We start from the raw sequence: 23,360 nt of genomic DNA on the forward strand, positions 1-23,360 counted from the left end.
ATCCAGATGACAGGCTAACGGCCACACCTAGGAGTGAGAAGAACGCCTTCCAAACTCTTGAGATGAACTGGGGTCCTCGGTCTGAGATGATGTCTTCAGGGATTCCAAAGTAGTGGAAGATGTGGTTGAACATCAGTTCAGCAGTCTCCATAGCAGTTGGTAGTCCCTTCAAAGGAATCAGACAAGATTTAGAAAATCTGTCTACTACCACAAATATACATGTACAGTCATTAGAAGGAGGAAGATCCGTGATGAAGTCAACTCCTAGGTGTGAGCATGGGCGATTGGAAACGGGCAGAGGAAGAAGCTTGCCGGATGGTCGATGGCGTGGACTCTTTGAGATGGCGCAATCCCTACATCCCTGCACGTACCTTCTGACATCCGATGCCATGTTGGGCCTCCAGAAGTGCTCTTTTAGCAGCGAGAGGGTTTCATTGACCCCCGGGTGGCCAGTGCCAAGTGATGTATGGGCAGAGTGAATCAGTGGAGTGCGCCGTGCTCTGGTGATGTATTGCAAGCCTGGTGGACAAACCGGCGGAGTGTTGGTGGAGGCATTGGTAGAGGGAAGAGTCTCCTCAGACCAGGTGATGGGGCTGACAATAAGCTCTTCGGGAAGGATGGATTCAGGTTCCTCTGTGTTTTCCTCAGGAGTATAGAGTCGTGAAAGAGCATCAGCCTTGGTGTTCTTGGATCCAGGTCTGTAGAAAATGGCGGGCCTGCCAAGGATTGAGTCTTTTGGCAGCTCGAAGATATTCTAGGTTCTTGTGGTCTGTGTGCACTTGGAACAGGTGCCTGGCACCCTCTAGCCAATGCCTCCACTCCTCGAGGGTCAGCTTAACAGCCAACAGTTCTCGATTGCCGATGTCGTAGTTCACATCCGCTGGGTTGAGCTTGCGGGAGAAGAAGGCGCATGGATGGAGGCGGCTCGGATTCCCCTGCTGCTGTGACAGGACTGCTCCTACTCCGGTCTTGGAGGCATCGACTTCCACTACGAAGGCCTTGTCAGGATCAGGATGTACTAGGAGAGGAGCGGTTGTGAAGGCTTGTTTCAGGGTGTTGAAGGCTTCTTCAGCAGATGTTGTCCAGGACAGAGACTTGGGCTTGTTTCTCAGGAGACTGGTGAGAAGATTAGTTATGGAGCTGTAGTTTTGATTGAACCGTCTGTAGAAGTTGGCGAAGCCGAGGAAACGTTGAAGTTCCTTAACAGTGGTGGGAGTTGGCCAGTTCTTGATGGTGGCCACCTTCCCCTCGTCCATCCGGATGCCACTGCTTTCGATGTTGTAACCAAGAAACTGCACTAAGGGTTGATGGAATGAACACTTCTCAGCTTCTAGGAATAGCTGGAACTCTCTCAGGCGTTTCAGGACCTCCGCAACGTGGTGGTGATGTTCGGCCAGGCTCTGGGAGTAAATCAGGATATCATTGATGTATACCAAGACGAACTTGTGGAGAAACTCCCGGAGCACCTCATGGAAGAAGTCCTGGAATACAGAGGGGGCGTTAACAAGTCCATAGGGCATGACCAGGTATTCATAATGACCTGGGGGCGTGACAAAGGTGGTCTTCCACTCGTCCCCCTCGCGTATCCAGATCAGGTTGTACGCGCTGCGGAGGTCCAACTTGGTGACAACAGTGGCACCACGGAGATGTTCCAGGGCCGCTGGGACGAGAGGAAGGGAGTACCTGAACTTGACAGTAACGTTATTGAGAGCTCTGTAATCTATACAAGGCCGCAAGCCTCCGTCCTTTTTTGCGACGAAGAAGAAGCTGGAAGTAGCAGGGGAAGTTGATGGACGGATGTAGCCTTGAGCCAGGGCCTCCTCGATGTATTCCTCCATGGCCTTCTCCTCCAGGATGGACAGGGGATATATTTTTCCCCTGGGCACTGACTCATCCGGAAGCAGATAGATGGCGCAGTCCCATGGCAGGTGTGGAGGCAGCTTAGATGCTCTCGTTGGGCAGAAAACGTCACTGAAGGGGGTGTAACAGGATGGGATATCCACAGAACGTTTCTCCAGAGGACTTTCAATGGAAGTAGCACAGACAGGAAGATGGTCAGAACTTGGAGAACTTGGAACAGGGAGTGCAGAGAAACAGTCTTTAAAACAGGTGTTGCCGGTCTTCCAGGAGAGGATGGGATTATGCTGCTCCAACCACAGATGCCCTAGGATCACATCAGTGGTGGATTCCTCCAGAACCAGCAATGAAATCTTCTCCACGTGAAGTACACCGATTTGAAGTAGTAGTGGACCGACACTCCGACTCACTTGATGTCGGTGTGGCGAGGGGGGCGTGGTTCAGCGAGGTCTGCAACCGGTGAGAATAGCGGGAGACGCTTGGTAAGTGAGTGGGTTGAATACAAATCACGAACACCTGTTTCTCATTCCAGTGATTGGCGCAGAGACAGGACAAAACGCCGTGAGAAGCAGGAGTGTGTGAGAGAGAGGGGAACTGCTGACTGAGTCGAGTCGAGGTTCTTGGAGTGAAGCCCTTGTGGATTGTGTATACCAAACTTGGAGAGAAGCCCTTGTGGATGGTGTATACCGAACCTGGAGTGAAGCCCTTTGTGGACTGTTTATTTTTGTTGTTGTGCGTTGCACAGATTTTCTGTTGAACCTTTTTGAAAGTTAATAAAGGCTCAGTCAGCAGTTGTTCGTCGACCCTGACCTCTTCCTTCCCCCAACTACGAACTTAAGTGTACTACACTGGTGCCGAAACCCGGGAAGGAAGACGGGAGCACGTCGCCATGCAATCTTCGTCCTCCGCCACATTTGCGGACATCATCGCGTCCCTCGCGGTCCTGCACCGCGAACAACAACAGGCCCTGCTGGAGCTAAGAGGCGATCAGGAGCGGTGTTTTCAAGCCATCCTACAGACCCAGTAGGAGGACCGCGAGGCGTTCCGGAGCTGGATTGACCGGGAGGTTCCCCGGGAGCCCACCGAGCAGCCCGCTGTGCCTGTCCACCTGCCCCTAAACAAGATGGGCCCACTGGATGATCCAGAAGTTTTCTTAGAGCTCTTCGAGAGATCCGCTGAGGCGTGTCAATGAGGCTGGTCCCGCTCCTCTCAGGAGAAGCACAGGTGGCGGCACAGCAGCTCCCAGTCCAGAACCTCCTGGTCTATGACGACCTATGGCGGGCCATCGTCCAGCGGGTTGGTCGGACCCCAGAGCAGCACCGACAGCGCTTCCGCTCCCTCGACCTGGGTGAGTCCGGCCGGCCCTTCACGATGGCCCAGCAGCTCCGGGACTCGTGCTGCAAATGGTTGCTGGCTGAGGGAAGCGACATGGACCTGGTCATCGATCGTGTGGTACTGGAGCAGTTCATCACTCGGCTCCCGAAAAAAACTTCCGAGTGGGTCCAGTGCCACCGCCCCACGTCGCTGGACTCAGCCATCCAATTGGCGGAGGATCACCTGGTGGCGTGCCAAGGGGTCGGCGAACCCCTTCCAGCTGCCTCTCTCTCTCCCTCTCTTGTGTCCCCCTCTCTCTCTAGACCTGTCCCTCTTCCTAGGTCTCGTCCGCCCGGCCCACCTCGTGTTCCGCCCCGAGGGCGGGGCGGAACGGGACAGGCACCTTCCTACAAGTAATTGTAGGGGGGCGGGACTCCCTGCTGCCGGGACGGACCCCACTCCTGCTTCTCCCCTTTCTCCGCGCCGTCTATTCAGCCCACTCTCTGCCACTGGAGCGGCGGGCAGGTCTGGGCCGGCCTGTTGGCGGTGTGGGGATCCGGATCATTTTGTGGATAAATGTCTGGTTATGGAGGTCGGGACGGTGATCCGGGTCCCCGACGATCCACAGGCCGCCCCTGGTCAGGCTGGCGGGTACCAAATACCTGTGAGTATCAAGGGGGGTACCTATCAGGCTTTGGTGGACTCGGGCTGCAACCAAACCTCTGTCCATCACAGCCTGATTTCATCTGGGGCATTGGATACAGGCTGCATGGTTGGGGTTCGGTGCGTGCACGGGGATGTGGTAAGATATCCTATAATGTCCGTCATAATTAAATTTAGGGGACAAAAGCATAGTGTTGAGGTGGCAGTTAACCCGCACCTCCGGCATCCGATAATTTTGGGGACAGATTGGCCTGCGTTCAAGCAATTATTGGGATGTTTATGCTCGGATGCCTCTTGGGGGAAAAGAACGCGGGGTGAGCAAGCGCGAGTTCAGGTGGGAGAGACTGATCAGAGACCGGAGAGTTCTGCTGCAGGGGATCTGAGTGAAGCCGGAAGACTAATTCTTCCGGAACGCGATGATTTTCCCCTGGAGCAGTCTCGGGATGAGACATTAAAACATGCATTTGATAGGGTCTGTATGATTGATGGTCAGCCTCTCCAGCCTGGACGTCCGCTTGCTTACCCATATTTCGCGATTATAAAAGATAGGTTGTATCGAGTGACCCAAGACACTCAAACAAAAGAAGATACAACCCAGTTATTAGTGCCAAAGAGCCGCAGGGAAATGCTTTTCCACGCGGCTCATTCTAATCCGATGGCGGGGCATTTGGGACAGGCAGCGACACTAAATCGTCTCATGACCCGGTTTTTCTGGCCGGGCATTCATGAGAATGTACGCAGGTGGTGCGCGTCTTGTCGTGAATGCCAGTTGGTGAACCCACCGGCCACCCCAAAAGCGCCATTGCGCCCACTTCCATTAATGCAGGTCCCCTTCGAGAGAATTGGTATGGACCTCATCAGGCCATTAGAACGATCAGCAAGGGGACATCGCTTTGCATTAGTCATTGTTGATTATGCGACGCGATATCCTGAAGCAGTGGCTCTCCGCAACATTTCTGCTAAAAGTGTTGCGGATGCACTGTTTCGCTTAATCTCCCGGGTGGGGATTCCAAAAGAAATCCTCACTGATCAAGGCACGGCGTTTATGTCACGCACGTTACGCGAACTGTACGAATTATTGGGCATTAAATCGGTTCGTACCAGCGTCTTTCACCCACAAACGGACGGGCTGGTCGAACGTTTTAATCGCACGCTTAAATCCATGATTCGTAAGTTCGTTCAAGAGGACGCCAAAAATTGGGATAAGTGGTTAGAACCTCTGTTATTCGCAGTGCGAGAGGTCCCGCAAGCCTCCACGGGGTTTTCCCCCTTCGAGCTTCTCTTTGGACGCCAGCCCCGTGGGGGAGGCTTGGGAGGACGGACCATCTCAGGCCAAAAACGAAATTCAGTATGTGCTGGACTTGAGAGCAAAACTCCACACTTTGGGGCGGCTATCAATGGAGAATTTGCTACAAGCCCAGCACAGACAGAGCCAGCTGTATAACAGACGGTCTAATTTACGCAAATTTGCACCGGGAGAGAAAGTGCTTGTATTACTCCCTACTTCAAATTCGAAATTACTTGCAAAGTGGCAAGGACCCTTTGAGGTCACACGGCAAGTGGGCGAGCTCGATTATGAGGTGGTACGGTCCGACAGGAGGGGGGCCCGTCAAATCTATCACCTCAACCTATTGAAAAAATGGAATGAGGCAGAATCAGTGATGCTGGCGACGGTGATTAGCGGAGAGGATGATCTCGGGCCAGAGGCGAATATAAAAACTCAATCCCTCGCTCTGATCCCGGGAGGAGATCATCTCTCGCCCTCCCAGCTCACTGATTTATCTAAATTGCAAACAGAATTTGCAGACGTGTTCTCTCCCCTGCCGGGACGTACCAACCTCATTCAGCACCATGTCGAGACGGAGCCGGGCGTGGTTATTCGCAGCCGGCCGTATAGGTTACCTGAACATAAAAAAAAAGTGGTTCAGGACGAATTAGAGGCAATGCTGAAAATGGGAGTAATAGAAGAGTCCAGCAGTAACTGGGCAAGCCCGATAGTTTTGGTTCCCAAGACCGACGGCTCGGTTCGTTTCTGCGTGGACTATCGCAGGGTGAATGCAGTGTCGAAATTTGACGCGTATCCAATGCCGCGGGTGGACGAATTGCTTGACCGGCTAGGTGCGGCTCGATTTTATTCGACACTGGACTTAACGAAAGGGTACTGGCAGATCCCCTTGTCGCCTTTATCCAAAGAAAAGACAGCTTTCACGACGCCGTTCGGATTACACCAATTTGTTACGCTTCCGTTCGGGCTGTTCGGGGCACCGGCTACCTTTCAGCGACTCATGGATAAGATTCTCCGGCCCCATGCTGCGTATGCGGCTGCCTATCTAGATGATATTATTATCTATAGTAATGACTGGCAGTGGCATATGCAGCATGTGAGAGCCGTCCTGAGATCGCTGAGAGGGGCTGGGCTCACGGCCAACCCGAAGAAGTGTGCAATTGGGCGCGTGGAAGTAAAGTATCTGGGCTTCCACTTGGGACATGGGCAGGTGCGTCCCCAAATTGACAAGACAGCAGCGATTGCGACCTGTCCGCGTCCCAAGACCAAAAAGGAGGTTAGACAGTTCCTCGGGCTGGCGGCATATTATAGAAGGTTTGTACCTAATTATTCGGCCCTCACCAGCTCGTTGACTGATCTAACTAAAAAGGATGCTCCAGATACGGTCCAGTGGACGGAGCTGTGCCAGCAGGCCTTCACCCAAGTGAAGGCTGCTCTATGTGGCGGGCCATTGCTTCACTCTCCTGACTTTTCTCTCCCTTTTCTGTTGCAGACTGACGCGTCGGACAGAGGGCTGGGTGCTATCCTGTCCCAGGAGATAGAGGGTGAGGAGCGGCCGGTACTGTACATTAGCCGTAAGCTCTCTAAGAGAGAAGCTAAGTACAGTACCGTAGAAAAAGAGTGTTTAGCTATCAGGTGGGCCGTCCTCACCCTCCGCTATTATCTCCTGGGACGGGAATTCACTCTCTGTTCGGACCACGCTCTCCTGCAGTGGCTCCACCGCATGAAGGATACCAACGCGCGGATCACTCGTTGGTATCTGGCTCTACAGCCTTTTAAGTTCAAGGTGGTCCACAGGCCGGGTGTTCAGATGGCTGTGGCCGATTTCCTCTCCAGAAATGGGGGGGGGGGGCTGCAGGCCGGACGGCTCCCCGGCCTGAGTCGGGCGGTGGGGGTATGTGGCGAGGGGGGCGTGGTTCAGCAACGTCTGCAACCGGAGAGAATAGCGGGAGACGCTTGGTAAGTGAGTGGGTTGAATACAAATCACGAACACCTGTTTTCATTCCAGTGATTGGCGCGGAGACAGGACAAAACGCCGTGAGAAGCAGGAGTGTGTGAGAGAGAGGGGAACTGCTGACTGAGTCGAGTCGAGGTTCTTGGAGTGAAGCCCTTGTGGATTGTGTATACCAAACTTGGAGAGAAGCCCTTGTGGATGGTGTATACCGAACCTGGAGTGAAGCCCTTTGTGGGTTGTTTATTTTTGTTGTTGTGCGTTGCACAGATTTTCTGTTGAACCTTTTTGAAAGTTAATAAAGGCTCAGTCAGCAGTTGTTCGTCGACCCTGACCTCTTCCTTCCCCCAACTACGAACTTAAGTGTACTACAGTCGGCTTACAGGCTTTCCAGTTATTGATTGGATCTGGTACGTTGTAGTCGTAGCCGTGGTCTTGAGCTTGAGCTGACGGCAGAGGGCGCCAGAGATGAAATTGCCTGCTGACCCAGAGTCGAGGAGGGCGGTAACTGGAAGAGTAATATCAGCAGCAGTAAGTTTCACAACAGTGGTGAGTGGTTTCATCTTATTTATAGAAGGGAAGACGGCACTCACCATGGGACGAGGAGGATGAATGGGACATGCAGAGATTACATGTCCTGGAGCACCACAATATAGGCATAAGTTCTGGGTCAGCCTTCTCTGTCGTTCAGCGGGTGTCAGTCGAGAGGAATCCACTTGCATGGGTTCTTGAGCTGGTTCTGGAGGGCTGACGGAGTCTGGCTGGCAGAGGATGGTGGTGAGCTTCGACTGGTGGTGAGCTTCGACTGGTGCTCATCGAGACACAACTGCATACGAGTGGTGAAACGGATGGATAGCTGGATAAACTTTTCAAGCCCGATGGTATCCTCATATGCAGCAAGATGCAACCACACTTGTGGAACCAGACCTTGACGAAATGACGTAACCAGCGTTTGTTCGTTCCATCCACTCTTGGCAGCCAGAGTTCTGAATTGAAGAGCATATTCATTAACAGACACTGACCCTTTGTTTAAGATTATAAAGTCTCTCACTGATAGCAGAATCCCAGGAAGGTTTTCTAAGCACCTCTTTGAAATGATCGCCGAAACTGGAATATGACTGGATAGCTGGGTGTTTTTGGGTCCAAATAGAATCAGCCCATAGTAGTGCTTTGCCGCTTAGTTGTGTAATCAGGAACGCCACTTTGGATTGTTCGGTGGGATACATGTGCGGTTGCATCTCCAGGACCAGTGAGCATTGTAGGAGAAAACCGTTGCATTCCTCCACCGAACCAGAGTAGGGTGCTGGTTTGGCCATGGAAATGGCGTACAGAAGCGGTGAAGGAGTGATGGCGGTGTTTGCTGAAGTGATGGCTGGTGAAATCAGCAGATGAATCGTCAAACACAGGTAAGTGAAATAGACGTAGATGAAGTGACTGTGAGATGAATGAGTAATGATACTGTCCTTTGTGAATTGCAGGTGTTTATCCGTGGAAGATCGCTGGAGCAGTGGATAGCTGGAAGACTGGAAACACTCATACACATGATGGAGACACTCGTGGTAACTGGGAAGCACTGGAGACAGGTAAGTAACAACAGGAGTCCTTGAGGTAAACATTCAGGAAGAGTCCTTAGTGTGAACGAGACCGGACAGTGAGTGAGTGTGTGTGAGTGTCTTTTATGTGCGGGCTGATTGCTGAGGTGATTGCGTGCAGGTGTGAGTGATCAGTACTCAGGAGAGAGAGTGCGCTGTGATTGGCTGATGTTGGAGCCTGGCGTTTCTGTGACAATTTGCACTATATTAAATATATTAAATGTCTGCCTTATGCGAAATATGTTTTAATAAATTACACTATTGACTACATAGGTTAATTTTACTATGTTACTTAGATCTGTACTGTGAAATATGTATGGAGTATCAATTAATCTCTCTCTCTCTCTCTCTCTCTCTCTCTCTCTGTGTCTTCACACAAACACACAAACGTTTTAGAAAGTATCACTGCAGAAAGTTGAACATGATGAACAGTGAGAATGAATCCAGCATGTTCTTCATTTCTCAGTTGTGTTGAGCTCGAGTCTGTTTAAAGTCAAGAGACTGAAATGTTGATTGTGTGAAAGTGTGTATTTCAGTGTGACTCTCAGTCCTGCAGTATCATGTGACTGAGGAGCAGCTCATGTGTTCAATCATTTACAGCTCAATCAGCTGAACTCGCAGCAGCAGAAAGAGGCTGAACACTTCAAATATACTTTACATTGTGATTCATGTGAGAGTCAAATATGATCTTACCTCAGTTTCTCCAGTTTACAGTGAGGATCATGTAGTACAGCAGAGAGAACCTTCACTGATTTTCTTATTTTATTCCCAGTCAGATCCAGTACTCTCAGGTGTGAGGGGTTTGACCTCAGAGCTGAAGTCAGAGCAGCACAACCTTCATCTGTGACTCCACAATCATTCAACCTGTAGAGAACAATGACACACTCTTCACTCTCTGAGATCAGATCAGTTTAGCAGGGAATCCATTATTAAAGAGAAAATACAAACTTAAAGCACAAATCAACGTTTAATGAATCATTAGACTAAGATCTAAACTGTTGCAAAATATGATCATAAAACATCTACAGGTGCTGGTCATATAATTAGAATATCATCAAAAAGTTGATTTATTTCACTAATTCCATTCAAAAAGTAAAACTTGTATATTATATTCATTCATTACACACAGACTGATATATTTCAAATGTTTATTTCTTTTCAATTTTGATGATTATAACTGACAACTAAGGAAAATCCCAAATTCAGTATCTCAGAAAATTAGAATATTACTTAAGACCAATACAAAGAAAGGATTTTTAGAAATCTTGGCCAACTGAAAAGTATGAACATGAAAAGTATGAGCATGTACAGCACTCAATACTTAGTTGGGGCTCCTTTTGCCTGAATTACTGCAGCACTGTGGCGTGGCATGGAGTCGATCAGTGTGTGGCACTGCTCAGGTGTTATGAGAGCCCAGGTTGCTCTGATAGTGGCCTTCAGCTCTTCTGCATTGTTGGGTCTGGCATATCGCACCTTCCTCTTCACAATACCCCATAGATTTTCTATGGGGTTAAGGTCAGACGAGTTTGCTGGCCAATTAAGAACAGGGATACCATGGTCATTAAACCAGGTACTGGTAGCTTTGGCACTGTGTGCAGGTGCCAAGTCCTGTTGGAAAATGAAATCTTCATCTCCATAAAGTTGCTCAGCAGCAGGAAGCATGAAGTGCTCTAAAACTTCCTGGTATACGGCTGCGTTGAACTTGGACCTCAGAAAACACAGTGGACCAACACCAGCAGATGACATGGCACCCCAAACCATCACTGACTGTGGAAACATTACACTGGACCTCAAGCAACGTGGATTGTGTGCCTCTCCTCTCTTCCTCCACACTCTGGGACCCTGATTTCCAAAGGAAATGTAAAATTTACTTTCATCAGAGAACATAGCTTTGGACCACTCAGCAGCAGTCCAGTCCTTTTTGTCTTTAGCCCAGGCGAGACGCTTTTGACGCTGTCTGTTGTTCAAGAGTGGCTTGACACAAGGAATGCGACAGCTGAAACCCATGTATTGTATACGTCTGTGCGTAGTGGTTCTTGAAGCACTGACTCCAGCTGCAGTCCACTCTTTGTGAATATCCCCCACATTTTTGAATGGGTTTTGTTTCACAATACTCTCCAGGGTGCGGTTATCCCTATTGCTTGTACACTTTTTTCTACCACATCTTTTCCTTCCCTTCGCCTCTCTATTAATGTTCTTGGACACAGAGCTCTGTGAACAGCCAGCCTCTTTTGCAATGACCTTTTGTGTCTTGCCCTCCCTGTGCAAGGTGTCAATGGTCGTCTTTTGGACAACTGTCAAGTCAGCAGTCTTCCCCATGATTGTGTAGCCTACAGAACTAGACTGAGAGACCATTTAAAGGCCTTTGCAGGTGTTTTGAGTTAATTAGCTGATTAGAGTGTGGCACCATGTGTATTCAATATTGAACCTTTTCACAATATTCTAATTTTCTGAGATACTGAATTTGGGATTTTCCTTAGTTGTCAGTTATAATCATCAAAATTAAAAGAAATAAACATTTGAAATATATCAGTCTGTGTGTAATGAATGAATATAATATACAAGTTTCACTTTTTGAATGGAATTAGTGAAATAAATCAACTTTTTGATGATATTCTAATTATATGACCAGCACCTGTATAGTATCATTCAGTCAGGAAAAATTATATCTCTTATTCGCACTGTAAAATGTCCATTTAATGCTAAATCTGTTTTAATAAATGACACTATTCACTACATAGGTTAGTTTTATTAAGTTATTAGTATTATGATTTCTCTACAGTATGTTCTTCATTTCTCAGTTGTGTTGAGCTCGAGTCTGTTTTAAGTCGAGACTGAAATGTTGATTGTGTGAAAGTGTGTATTTCAGTGTGTGACTCTCAGTCCTGCAGTATCATGTGACTGAGGAGCAGCTCATGTGACCAGTCATTTACAGCTCAATCAGCTGAACTCACAGCAGCAGAAAGAGGCTGAACACTTTCATGTGTGAGAGTCAAATATGATCTTACTCCAGTTTCTCCAGTTTACAGTGAGGATCTGTAGTACAGCAGACAGCAGATTCACTGAATCTCCTATTTTATTCCTAGACAGATACAGTTCTCTCAGGTGTGAGGGGTTTGATCTCAGAGCTGAAGTCAGAGCAGCACAACCTTCATCTGTGACACCACAATCATTCAAACTGTAGAGAGATGAAAATCAAACAGCATAATAATTACACTATCAAAAAAACATCAAACAAAGTCCAATTCCAATATGATTTAACAATGTCAAATTCTTTTTAAAGTTTCATGGTCAAATTCACACTAATAAAAAATGTTCAGATTAAATTAAGTTAATATTTACGCATTTATTAAAAGGTCTGCAACAAGGTGTCCCGCAGCGATACCACAGGGGGTCCGACAATTAATGTTTTTGTTTGTTTGTTTTTTAATTTTTTGTTTAAAATTAAAACATGGGTAAAAAATAAGCACCCTCAGTTGATACTGTAATAATATCATATTGGTGAAATAGATTTGTGCGCTTTTGATAAAGCACTCGGGAGAACGTCAAATGTTTCTATGTAGCCAAATGTAGCCAATCACAGACATGTCTGTTGAACTCTTGAACACAATGGCCATTCAGAGGAGTTTCATTTAGTCAGAAACCACTCGCTGCTCAAAACACTGGAGTTTTTGTTCAGATCTGAGTTCTGCACGCTCACGAATCCTCTCATTAACAAAGACACGATGCAAGTAAGAGATTCAGACATTATTCAGTGTAGACACTTTATTGATTATAATGGAACTTTGTGAGATTGTGAACTGAAATGAGTGACAGATTTTTAGTGATTGTAAAAGGAGTGCAATTTTGAGGTTATACATAATCCATTGTGGGGCAGTTGTGGCCTAACGGATAGAGAGTCGGACTTGTAACCCAAAGGTCATGGGTTCGAGTCTCAGGTCCGGCAGGGATTGTTGGTGAGGGGAGTGAATATCCAGCGCTCTCCTCACCCTCATACCACAACTGAGGTGAGACCCTTGAGCAAGGCACCGTACCCCCAACTGCTCCCCGGGCCCCGCAGCAATGGCTGCCCACTGCTCCGGGTGTGTGTGCACTTGGATGGGTTAAATGCAGAGCACAAATTCCGAGTATGGGTCACCATACTCACATGGGTCACATGTCACTTCACTTCATTGAATAAAAGTTTTGTTTTTCTTGCTGCTGAGAGGACCGATGGTCAATCACACGCTGCAAAACGGCATGTCAAAATAGATATGTGCAATATAAAAGCAGACTAATAGATTAATAAAAAATAAAATATATATATATATAAATATATATAAAATATATATATATATCCTTAATAAATATATTTTTGAAATTCCATTCCAATTATTTGTAAAAGTAATGATTTGTAAATAATCTTAAATGTCTCAGTGTACACTGCTATTCTTGTTATGGTGGAGCCGTTACTAAACAATAAATCTGCTCTTTATACTCAGTGATTTGATTTTTAATTGTCCATCTCATAGTCAAATTAAAATGTGAAGTTTTAGTCAACTTTAAGCTAAAGTTCAGGTAAATGTTTAACTGTCCACCTGACTAGTAATATTATAATGTATGACTCTTTTATGTTAACCATACCTCAAATATTTTTAGGAGATTTGAGCTACTTGATAAATACTTCGCTGTTTCTTCAGTTGTTTGTTTGGTCTTATTTTTTATGTCACTTATTTAAAAACAGTTTATATATATTTAATTTCCTTCTTTATGTGTAAGAACATTCAACCGGTAAACCTGAATTATTTATTCATACACAAATTCTCTGACTTTGTTTAAATATCTAATGGAATTTTACATTATGACGTTTAGAAAACATCAAAATACTGACCAATAAACTCTGGACAACTTCTGCAGCACTGAAGATTTATGAACTTTTATTTTCTGATGTTTTAACAATGAAGTAATTGTTCTCAGTGATACTTACTGAACTGATCTGAATTCTTTAATCACGGGCAGCAGCTTCTGAAAAACTTTTAGTTTTGTAGTTTTATTGTTTCCTCCAACAAATGTATTAATATCAAACTCATCCAGCTTCTCCTCTGAAGTCAGCAACACAAAAACTACAGCTGACCACTGAGATGAAGAGAGTTTGGCTTCCTTTAGTCTCCCAGATTTCAGATACTGTTGTATTTCCTCCACTAGTGAATGATCACCCAGTTCATTCAGACAGTGGAACAGATTGATGGATTTCTCTGGAGAGTCAATGGTCCTGATCTTCATCTTAATGTACTTAACTGTTTTCTCATTGCTGTCAGATCTGCTTCTTTTCTGTTTCATTAGTCCTTGTAGGAGAAACTGATGAGACTTCACTGACAGACCCAGAAGAAACCGCAGGAAAAGGTCCAGATGTCCATTTTTACTCTTCAGAGCCTTTTTCACAGCTCTCTGATGCAGCTCAGATAATGAAACATGTTCTGATGAATTGAATTTACACCCATCCCTAACTTTAGACTGCAATCTCTGTTTGGTGATTTGGTCAAACACATTTATGTTGTTGTTTGTATATGAGAGATGCACATATAGAGCCGCTAGATGTTCCTGAATGCTCAGATGAACAAAGCTGAAGACTTTCCCCTGATACCAGCCAAACTCCTCTCTGAAGATCTGAGTGCACAATCCTGAGTACACTGATGCTTCTGTCACATCAATGCCACACTCTCTCAGGTCTTCCTCATAGAAGATCACATTGCCTTTCACAAGCTGCTGAAAAGCCACTTTTCCCAGTTTGAGGATCATGTCTTCATCTGTCACATTCTTCTCATAGTCCTTCTCATGTTTGATGTTGGTCTGAAGGATCAGGAAGTGTGTGTACATTTGAGTGAGAGTCTTGGGAATCTCTCCACTTTCTGCTTTGCTCAACATCTTCTCTAGAACAGCGGCTGAGATCCAGCAGAACACTGGGATGTGGCACATGATGTAGAGGCTCCTTGATGACTTCAGGTGTGAGATGATTGTATTGGCCAGACTCTGATCACTGATTCTCTTCCTGAAGTATTCCTCCTTCTGTGGCTCATTGAAGCCTCGTACCTCTGTCACTCGATGGACACACTCAGAGGGGACGAGATCAGCTGCTGCTGGTCTGGAGGTGATCCAGATGAGAGCAGAGGGAAGCAGATTCCCCACAATGAGGTTCGTCAGCAGCACGTCCACTGAGGCTGATTCACTTACATCACACAACCTCACATCGCTCTGAAAATCCAGAGACAGACGACACTCGTCCAGACCATCAAAGATGAACAACACTTTATATTTGTCACTGGATATTTCCATTTCTTTTGTTTCTGGGAAAAAGACATGAAGAAGATCTGAAAGACTGAGTGTTTTGTCCTTCATCAAATTGATCTCTCTGAAAGGAAGTGGAAATATGAGCTGGACGTCCTGATTCTCTTTCCCTTCAGCCCAGTCCAGGATGAACTTCTGCACAGAGACTGTTTTTCCAATGCCAGCGACTCCCTTTGTCAGCACAGATCTGATGGGTTTGTCTTGTCCAGGTAAAGGTCTAAAGATGTCATTGCATTGGATCGGTGTGTCCTCTGTTGCTGCTCTCCTGGATTGTGTCTCAATCTGTCTCACCTCATGCTCATTACTGATCTCTCCACTCTCACTCTCTGTGATGTAGAGCTCTGTGTAGATCTCATTCAGGAGTGTTGGGTTTCCCTGCTGTGCTGTTCCCTCATACAGACACTCAAACTTCTTCTTCAGATTTGATCTAAACCTGTTGAGGACTTCATGGCTGTGAAATTTAAATACCTCATTATTACACAAGTCAAAGTGAAACAGATATAAAAACAGTAGAAGTCTGATGAAACTTTTGAATTATTGATCATGTCGTTGATTATAAACTATATGATGAATCTTTGCAGAATCAAAACCTTGTATATTACCTGTCGCCAGGATACATGTTTCCATTCATTTCTTGATTCATAGACTTGACAGATTTCATTTTCTTACAGACAGGTTCTGTTACATCTGGTCTGGATCGCAGGGATCGCCTTTAAAACCATTTAGTAGATAAATAATCAGATACTCTTGATATTTTGAATTGATACTACAGTTTAGTTTTTGTGATATAGATAAAAACTGGTATTACACCCAACATTTCTGTCTCCCTCACATTTCTAAAATGATGGCTATGCCCCTGCCCTCAGTTATCCTCAGTGTGAAAAGAAGGATCTCAAAATCATAGTCATTATTGGAAAGATTTCAAATATGCAAAAGATGTGGAAAATCAAAGAATTTGCAGGACATGGATATTTTTTCTGAAAAGCAGAGCTGAGTTTAATCATCACAAAAACCATGGATGGATCATGGATCATCCAGGTAATGACACAAATTATTAAGAATCAAGAGTATGTAAACTTTTGAACTTGGTCATTTTATTAATTTAGCTATTATTTTGTCTTGTGGACTTTATGTAAACATCTGATATGTGAAATCGTTTATTCAGGACAGTACTAAATAAAACATAAGATACAATTTTCATGATCCTTCTTATTTTGTTAAAATGATTAACATTTTTGCATATTCTGCAAGGGGTATGTAAACTTTTGAGCTCAACTGTGAGGTCTGATTTATACTTATGCATCGCGTGTACGCCTTAGCTATATGGCATAGGCTGTGTGTAGCCTACAGCGTAGCCAGACTTGCACCTCTTCAAAAATGCGTCACTTCTACGTGGACCGCAAGCGCTCTACGGCTTAAGTGCTAACTTCAGTGTTGTAAACTTATGCTGCATTCCAGATGAGGTTGGATGAGGGAATATACCAATTAGCAATCCAACCATCTCCACTGACTTTGTATTGTGTGAGGCTGCCTCCTTGTCATTTCTGACTTATAACAAAAAACAGAACAATGTCTAAACACTGATATGTACGGAGCCCCTAAAGGGACATGGTGGTAGAAAAAAAAATGGGAAGGAAGGAAATTTTACTTGGTGGTGGAAAAAAATTTGGGATGGGAGGAATTTTTTTTTTCAAATCTTTTGCGTTCCCTAGCAAAGATGTTTTGCGTTCCCTCGCAAAGATTGCGTTCCCTCGCAAAGATGTTTTGCGTTCCCTCGCAAAGATTGCGTTCTCTCGCAAAGATGTTTTGCGTTCCCTCGCAAAGATTGCGTTCCCTCGCAAAGATGTTTTGCGTTCCCTCGCAAAGATGTTTTGCGTTCCCTCGCAAAGATGTTTTGCGTTCCCTCGCAAAGATTCCCTCGCAAAGGTGTTTTGCGTTCCCTCGCAAAGATGTTTTGCGTTCCCTCGCAAAGATTGCGTTCCCTCGCAAAGATGTTTTGCGTTCCCTCGCAAAGATTGCGTTCCCTCGCAAAGATGTTTGCGTTCCCTCGCAAAGATGTTTTGCGTTCCCTCGCAAAGGTGTTTTGCGTTCCCTCGCAAAGATTGCGTTCCCTCGCAAAGATGTTTTGCGTTCCCTCGCAAAGATTGCGTTCCCTCGCAAAGATGTTTTGCGTTCCCTCGCAAAGATTGCGTTCCCTCGCAAAGATGTTTGCGTTCCCTCGCAAAGATGTTTGCGTTCCCTCGCAAAGTTATAATCGTTCCCTTGCTGTGAGCTCGGACAAACATTTTCTCTTTAATGTCCCGCTGGCTGGCAGTAGTGTTTTAGTTAGTAACATACGTTAATAATGCACACAAATAATGCGCAGCTCATAGAGTTTGAACTTGTTGGACTCAAAAATGAATGCAGTCAGTGCTTATGTCAAGCAGTTCGGTTGGTAATATATTCACAGATTCGAGCTTCCCGGATTAATAACTCGTGAGCTAAACGTTGTTAAAACACAAATGCAGCTACTTCCAATCATAGTAGCCTAGACAACAAGCTACAACAACCCAATTTCCCTCAAATGTGCTTTATAATAAATTGGTCTCTATGAGCAGGCGGCGGAGATACACGCCTGAAGGGACCGTCTGAAAAGTGCAAAACCCGAAACCCTTTTCCTCATTTTATATTATGAAAAATACTCAATAACTTCACTGTAACACACTGTACTGGCACCAAATTCAGTTCATACATCACTGCTCTCCTGCTGGTTATAGGTACTACAACACTTAGTTTGGCAAGTAGCACTTAAAGGCCTTCTTTACACAAATGATGTTGGTACACAGCTTAGCCTACATACAACAGCTTTTGCATGATAATGGCTTACTGGATTTGATATGGCATTACAATTTATTTAATATTTTTACTAATAACAGTGAAGTTATTATTATATTATTTTATTTAATAATTAATAATCATAAACGTTATGCATTTTTTTTTTTTTTTTTTATCAAACTAAGTGTTGGGTTTTGCACTTTTCAGACGGTCCCTTCAGGCGTGTATCTCCGCCGCCTGCTCATAGAGACCAATTTATTATAAAACACATTTGAGGAAAATTGGGTTGTTGTAGCTTGTTGTCTAGGTTACTATGATTGGAAGTAGCTTCATTTGTGTTTTTAACAACGTTTAGCTCACGAGTTACTAATCCGGGAAGCTCGAATCTGTGAATATATTGCCAACTGAACTGCTTGACATAAGCACTGACTGCATTTCTTCATTTTTGAGTCCAACAAGTTCAAACTCTATGAGCCGCGCATTATTTGTGTGCATTATTAACGTATGTTACTAACTGAAACACTACTGCCAGCCAGCGGGACATTAAAGAGGAAGTTTGTCCGAGCTCACAGCAAGGGAACGATTATAACTTTGCGAGGGAACGTAAACAACTTTGCGTGGGAACGCAAAACATCTTTGCGAGGGAATGCAAAAGATTTGAAAAAAAAAATAATAATTCCTCCCATCCCAAATTTTTTTCCACCACCACGTAAAATTTCCTTCCTTCCCATTTTTTTTTTCTACCACCATGTCCCTTTAGGGGCTCCGTAGATATGTGATAAGGTGTACAGTAAACCCAGAACAAAGTTTTTATAAGCTATTGAACCGTAAAAGCCAGCCTTTAAGGATACAAAAGTGGATATAGGCCATAAGACGTGAAGCATTAGCAGGAAGAATGGGTACATTTTGGGATCACTCAGTATGCCTCAGTAAGCCTACGTGTGCAGTAAACATTTTGTCACTGTTAAGTCAAATGTCCAAATATCAGTTTTATATATTATAATTCCTGTCACCGATTACGTTCCCCTCCAGTGGGGGTAGTTCTCAGTGTAATATGACATGCCGCGCTCTGTCTCAATCACCTGTATCCACTTTTTAGTCCTTAAACGCTCGTGTTTTGGGTCGACAGCTTATAAAAACTTCTGTGTTTTTGGTTCTGTGTTTTTTTAGCTTGTTTGCTGCACACCTTGTCACATAGTAGCTTTAAGACATTGTTCTTAAAAAAAAAGACCACTGAAAAACAGGTGAATCTCAACATAACACCGACTGTGATGCAACAGTCGGGATCATTAATATGTACGCACCCAACTTTTGCATATACCAGCCCATGATCAATGCATTAGACAAGGCAGTATTAACGTCTGGAACTGCACAGCCGAATCATCAGACTTTATGCGGGTAAGCAAGCAAGGACAACAGCGAAAAATGGCAGATGGAACAATAATAACTGACATGATCCATGATATCATGACATTTTTAGTGATATTTGTAAATTGTCTTTCTAAATGTTTCGTTAGCATGTTGCTAATGTACTGTTAAATGTGTTTAAAGTTACCATCGTTTATTACTGTATTCACGGAGACAAGAGCCGTCGTTATTTTCATTATTAAACACTTGCAGTCTGTATAATTCATAAACACAACTTCACTCTTTATAAATCTCTCCAACAGTGTGTAATGTTAGCTTTAGCCTCATTAGCCACACATAGGCTACCATCAAACTCATTCAGAATCAAATGTAAACATCCAAATAAAAACCATACTTACATGATCTGATATACTGCATCACAAACACTTTTTAAAGATCAATTTTGAGGGTTATATTAGCTGTGTGAATTTGTTTATGCAATGTATTATAGAGTCGCGAGCTTGGGGGCGGGGAGCGTGAGCATTTAAAGGGGACACGCGCTGAATCGGCGCATTTTTAATTATGCCCCAAAATAGGCAGTTGAAAACTTGTATAATAAAATATCTATGGGGTATTTTGAGCTGAAACTTCCCAGATACATTCTATGGACACCTTAGACTTATAATACATCTTGTGAAATGGCTGTTTTATGGCACCTTTAAATAACAAAACAGATATTGTTACTATTTTGAGGCAACTGAAATAGACTGTGCCATTGACCAACTGAAACCTGATCTAAAGTCAATGGCGCAGTCTATTTCAGTTGCCTCAAAATAGTAACGTGCCTAAACACACCTAGCTTTCAGACCAGCACGCCCATGGGTGTACAAATGGGCGCAAATGCATTTGCTATTTAAACAACATGGCACAGGACGTGGAAATGATAACTGCGCTAGGCTGAAACTAGCAAAAACACTTGCATCGCGCCTGGCGCCGGGTGTATGATAGGGCCCTTTGTGTCAGTTATGGTAAAAACATAATAAAAATAACATAATATCTTTGAAAACAGCTGACCAACAATGAATGTATCATTACATTAACTTAATGTGTAATGTTAAAGTTTCTTTTTACGTTTATGCTTATTAGAAACAGGACTTGCCACTGAGGTCGGGCTGATCGATGTACCCCGACTTTAGAGTTTGAATGTCCCACTTTGAGTTGCGTTCCAGACGTTACTTATTTCCTAGAAGGAGGTAGGAAAACTGGAACACAGCATAAGGACTAGAATGATGTTAACTCAACTCAATGGCTGCCCTCAACCTCTGAATCAACCAATAGCGAGTCTGCAAGGGCAAGTCACAGCAGCACAACACCATCATTTAATGTAATTTTAAAAAATAATAAAAAACACTGAAACATTTTAATATTTAAAATTATTTTTAAAAGCTTTGCACTGTGCAAAATTATCACGAATTAGTATTGGAATTCTTTTGTATTGATATACAGTACTGTATGTCTCCTCATTTACAACTGGAGCAATGATGTGTCATGAGTTTCATCATCAACACCTCCAAGAACTCCAGGAAAGCCCACAATCCTCATAAAAGTGGCTTGCTTTTGCCACATGGTTTAATGGTCAGTTGCAAAGTCAATGAACTGCCATAGTAGTGGCCAAATGTGATGTCCAGCCTAGGAAAATTGACAACTTCACATTTTTAAAAATGTGTTAAAAGATGTAATCATATTGTGTAGCTGTGCTTGGAACCATCTGTTTTATTTGTGATAATCCAATGAAACATGAAATTGTGCAGACATTATTTTTGGCCAGGCTGTCATACAAAAAAATTATGAACACATGCAAAAACGAGAGGACCAATGAAATATTAAAAACTGATTGTGTTGTAGTCAATGTGCATGCTTTTTTCTGAGCTTTCTGTTTTTCTGAAACCTGTAGCTGTAGTTTGGCTTTTTTGCGAAAAATGTTGTCAGATAATTACCTTTGCTTAGTTTAGTGTTTCATTCTTCCCTCATATTTTAAAACATTTAAATAATATAAACAAAAAAATAAAAATGTTTTATTTTGATGGTTTAAGCAAAATTGTAGGATCATTAAAAAAACTGTGCACATCAATTTTGGGCATTATGTTTGGTGTGGTAAGTTTTAGCAATAGTTGATGATGTTTGATTGGCTGAGTAAAAAGAATAAAGTAGGCTATATTTGTCAAAACTGTGTCTAAAATGTTATAACTTTATTAGACCATGTTTTTGAGTCTTTAATTTATGATGGTGTGTTCATTTGTTTAAAGTTTTTATTTTATTTATTTATTTATTTTTTTCCTTATGTCTAAATGGAGCTAAATGTAAGAAAAAAAAATGGACAAATATAAACTGAGATTAACTATTTAAGTAATTTAATACTTTTAACTTTTGTACAAACTAAAAGGAAAACATCTTTGTGATATATTGGCGACCTCATTTTGTAATTATATATACTGAATATCAGATTCTTATATTATTTGTTAAATATATTTTCTCCAGATTAACGGTTGATGAGACCTGATGTAACCTAAACTCCTTCCTCACTGAAACCATGAAGCTTCTTTCTGGTGTGAATACATATACAGGGAGTGCAGAATTATTAGGCAAGTTGATTTTCTGATCATATTTTTTTTCCCAAGCACATTTTACCAATTCCAATCCACATCAATCTTAATAACTACTATTAATATTGTTTTTAATCATTTATAAGTGATATATAATTGTTCATGAAGGCTGGAAATGAAAAATGCCTTATATTCAGGTGTGCAGAATTATTAGGCAAGTTTTCTTTTACAGGCAAAATGAGCCAAAAAAGAGATTTAACTCAGACTGAAAAGTCAAAAATTATTAAATACTCATGAGAAGGACGCAATACTAATGCAATACTAGAAATTGCAAAGTTAAAGCATGACCAAGGGACAGCAAAATGCTCATTGGGTCAGCGGGGTCAGACAAAAACAGGTGGAAAAGAAAAGACACATGTTAACTGCAAAATAATTAAGAATTAAGGTGAAGAATTAAGTGTGAAACCATCAGGAACCCTTTAGTCTCCAGCGCCACCATTTTCCAGAGCTGCAACCTACCTGGAGTCTCCAGAAGTGCAAGGTGTTAGGATCTCAGAGACTTAGGTTAGCTAAAGAATCCTAAAAAATGACCTGCACTTGATAAGAATCACAAGCTGAAGTGTTATAAAATACATGAAGACTGGGTTTTTATAGGCTTTATAGACAGACAGCTTGAGAATGACTCCTGATGGACCAGCACCACATCCTCTTGTACCACTGTTTGAAGAATTTATCCAGAATCTGGCAGTAAGGTGTTTGAGTTCACTTTTAGTCCATCTCTTATCCTGAAATGTCTGTCTTGCAGAGATGGACTAAAAATGATCTTCCAAAACTTACTGCCAGATTCTGGAAGATAAATTCTTCAAACAGTGGTACAAGAGGATGTGGTGCTGGTCCTTCAGGAGTCACTCTCAAGCTGTCGGTTTATAAGGCCTATAAAAACCCAGTCTTCATGTATTTTATAACACTTCAGCTTGTGATTCTTATCAAGTGCGGGTCATTTTTTAGGATTCTTTAGCTAACCTAAGTCTCTGAGATCCTGAGACCTTGCACTTCTGGAGACTCCAGGTAGGTTGCAGTTCTGGAAAATGGTGGCGCTGGAGACTAAAGGGTTCCTGATGGTTTCACACATAATTCTTAATTATTTTGCAGTTAACGTGTCTTTTCTTTTCCACCTGTTTTTGTCTGACCCCGCTGACCCAATGAGCATTTTGCTGTCCCTTGGTCATGCTTTAACTTTGCAATTTCTAGTATTGCATTAGTATTGCGTCCTTCTCATGAGTATTTAATAATTTTTGACTTTTCAGTCTGAGTTAAATCTCTTTTTTGGCTCATTTTGCCTGTAAAAGAAAACTTGCCTAATAATTCTGCACACCTGAATATAAGGCATTTTTCATTTCCAGCCTTCATGAACAATTATATATCACTTATAAATGATTAAAAACAATATTAATAGTAGTTATTAAGATTGATGTGGATTGGAATTGGTAAAATGTGCTTGGGAAAAAAATATGATCAGAAAATCAACTTGCCTAATAATTCTGCACTCCCTGTATGTATTTGTTAAGATGGCCTTTTTGTGAAAAACTCCCACATTAGACACAAATGTA

The 23,360-nt window shown here is 43.4% G+C and overlaps 1 protein-coding gene across 1 annotated transcript in view; it reads right to left on the reverse strand.

Annotated features, from left to right (window-relative positions):
• The window catches only part of LOC125248286 (NACHT, LRR and PYD domains-containing protein 12-like), a gene marked incomplete at its 5' end in the record, with an annotated part of 31,562 nt that extends 16,042 nt beyond the window's left edge, over positions 1–15,520 (reverse strand). The window contains one exon of the mRNA XM_048160007.1: positions 13,629–15,520. Within this exon, the coding sequence (XP_048015964.1) occupies positions 13,629–15,520 (1,892 nt within the window). The remainder of the gene's footprint in view (positions 1–13,628) is intronic.
• Between the last annotated feature and the right edge of the window lie 7,840 nt (positions 15,521–23,360).

This window comes from Megalobrama amblycephala, linkage group LG16, assembly GCF_018812025.1.
Source record: "Megalobrama amblycephala isolate DHTTF-2021 linkage group LG16, ASM1881202v1, whole genome shotgun sequence".
In the NCBI taxonomy this organism is placed as follows: domain Eukaryota; kingdom Metazoa; phylum Chordata; class Actinopteri; order Cypriniformes; family Xenocyprididae; genus Megalobrama; species Megalobrama amblycephala.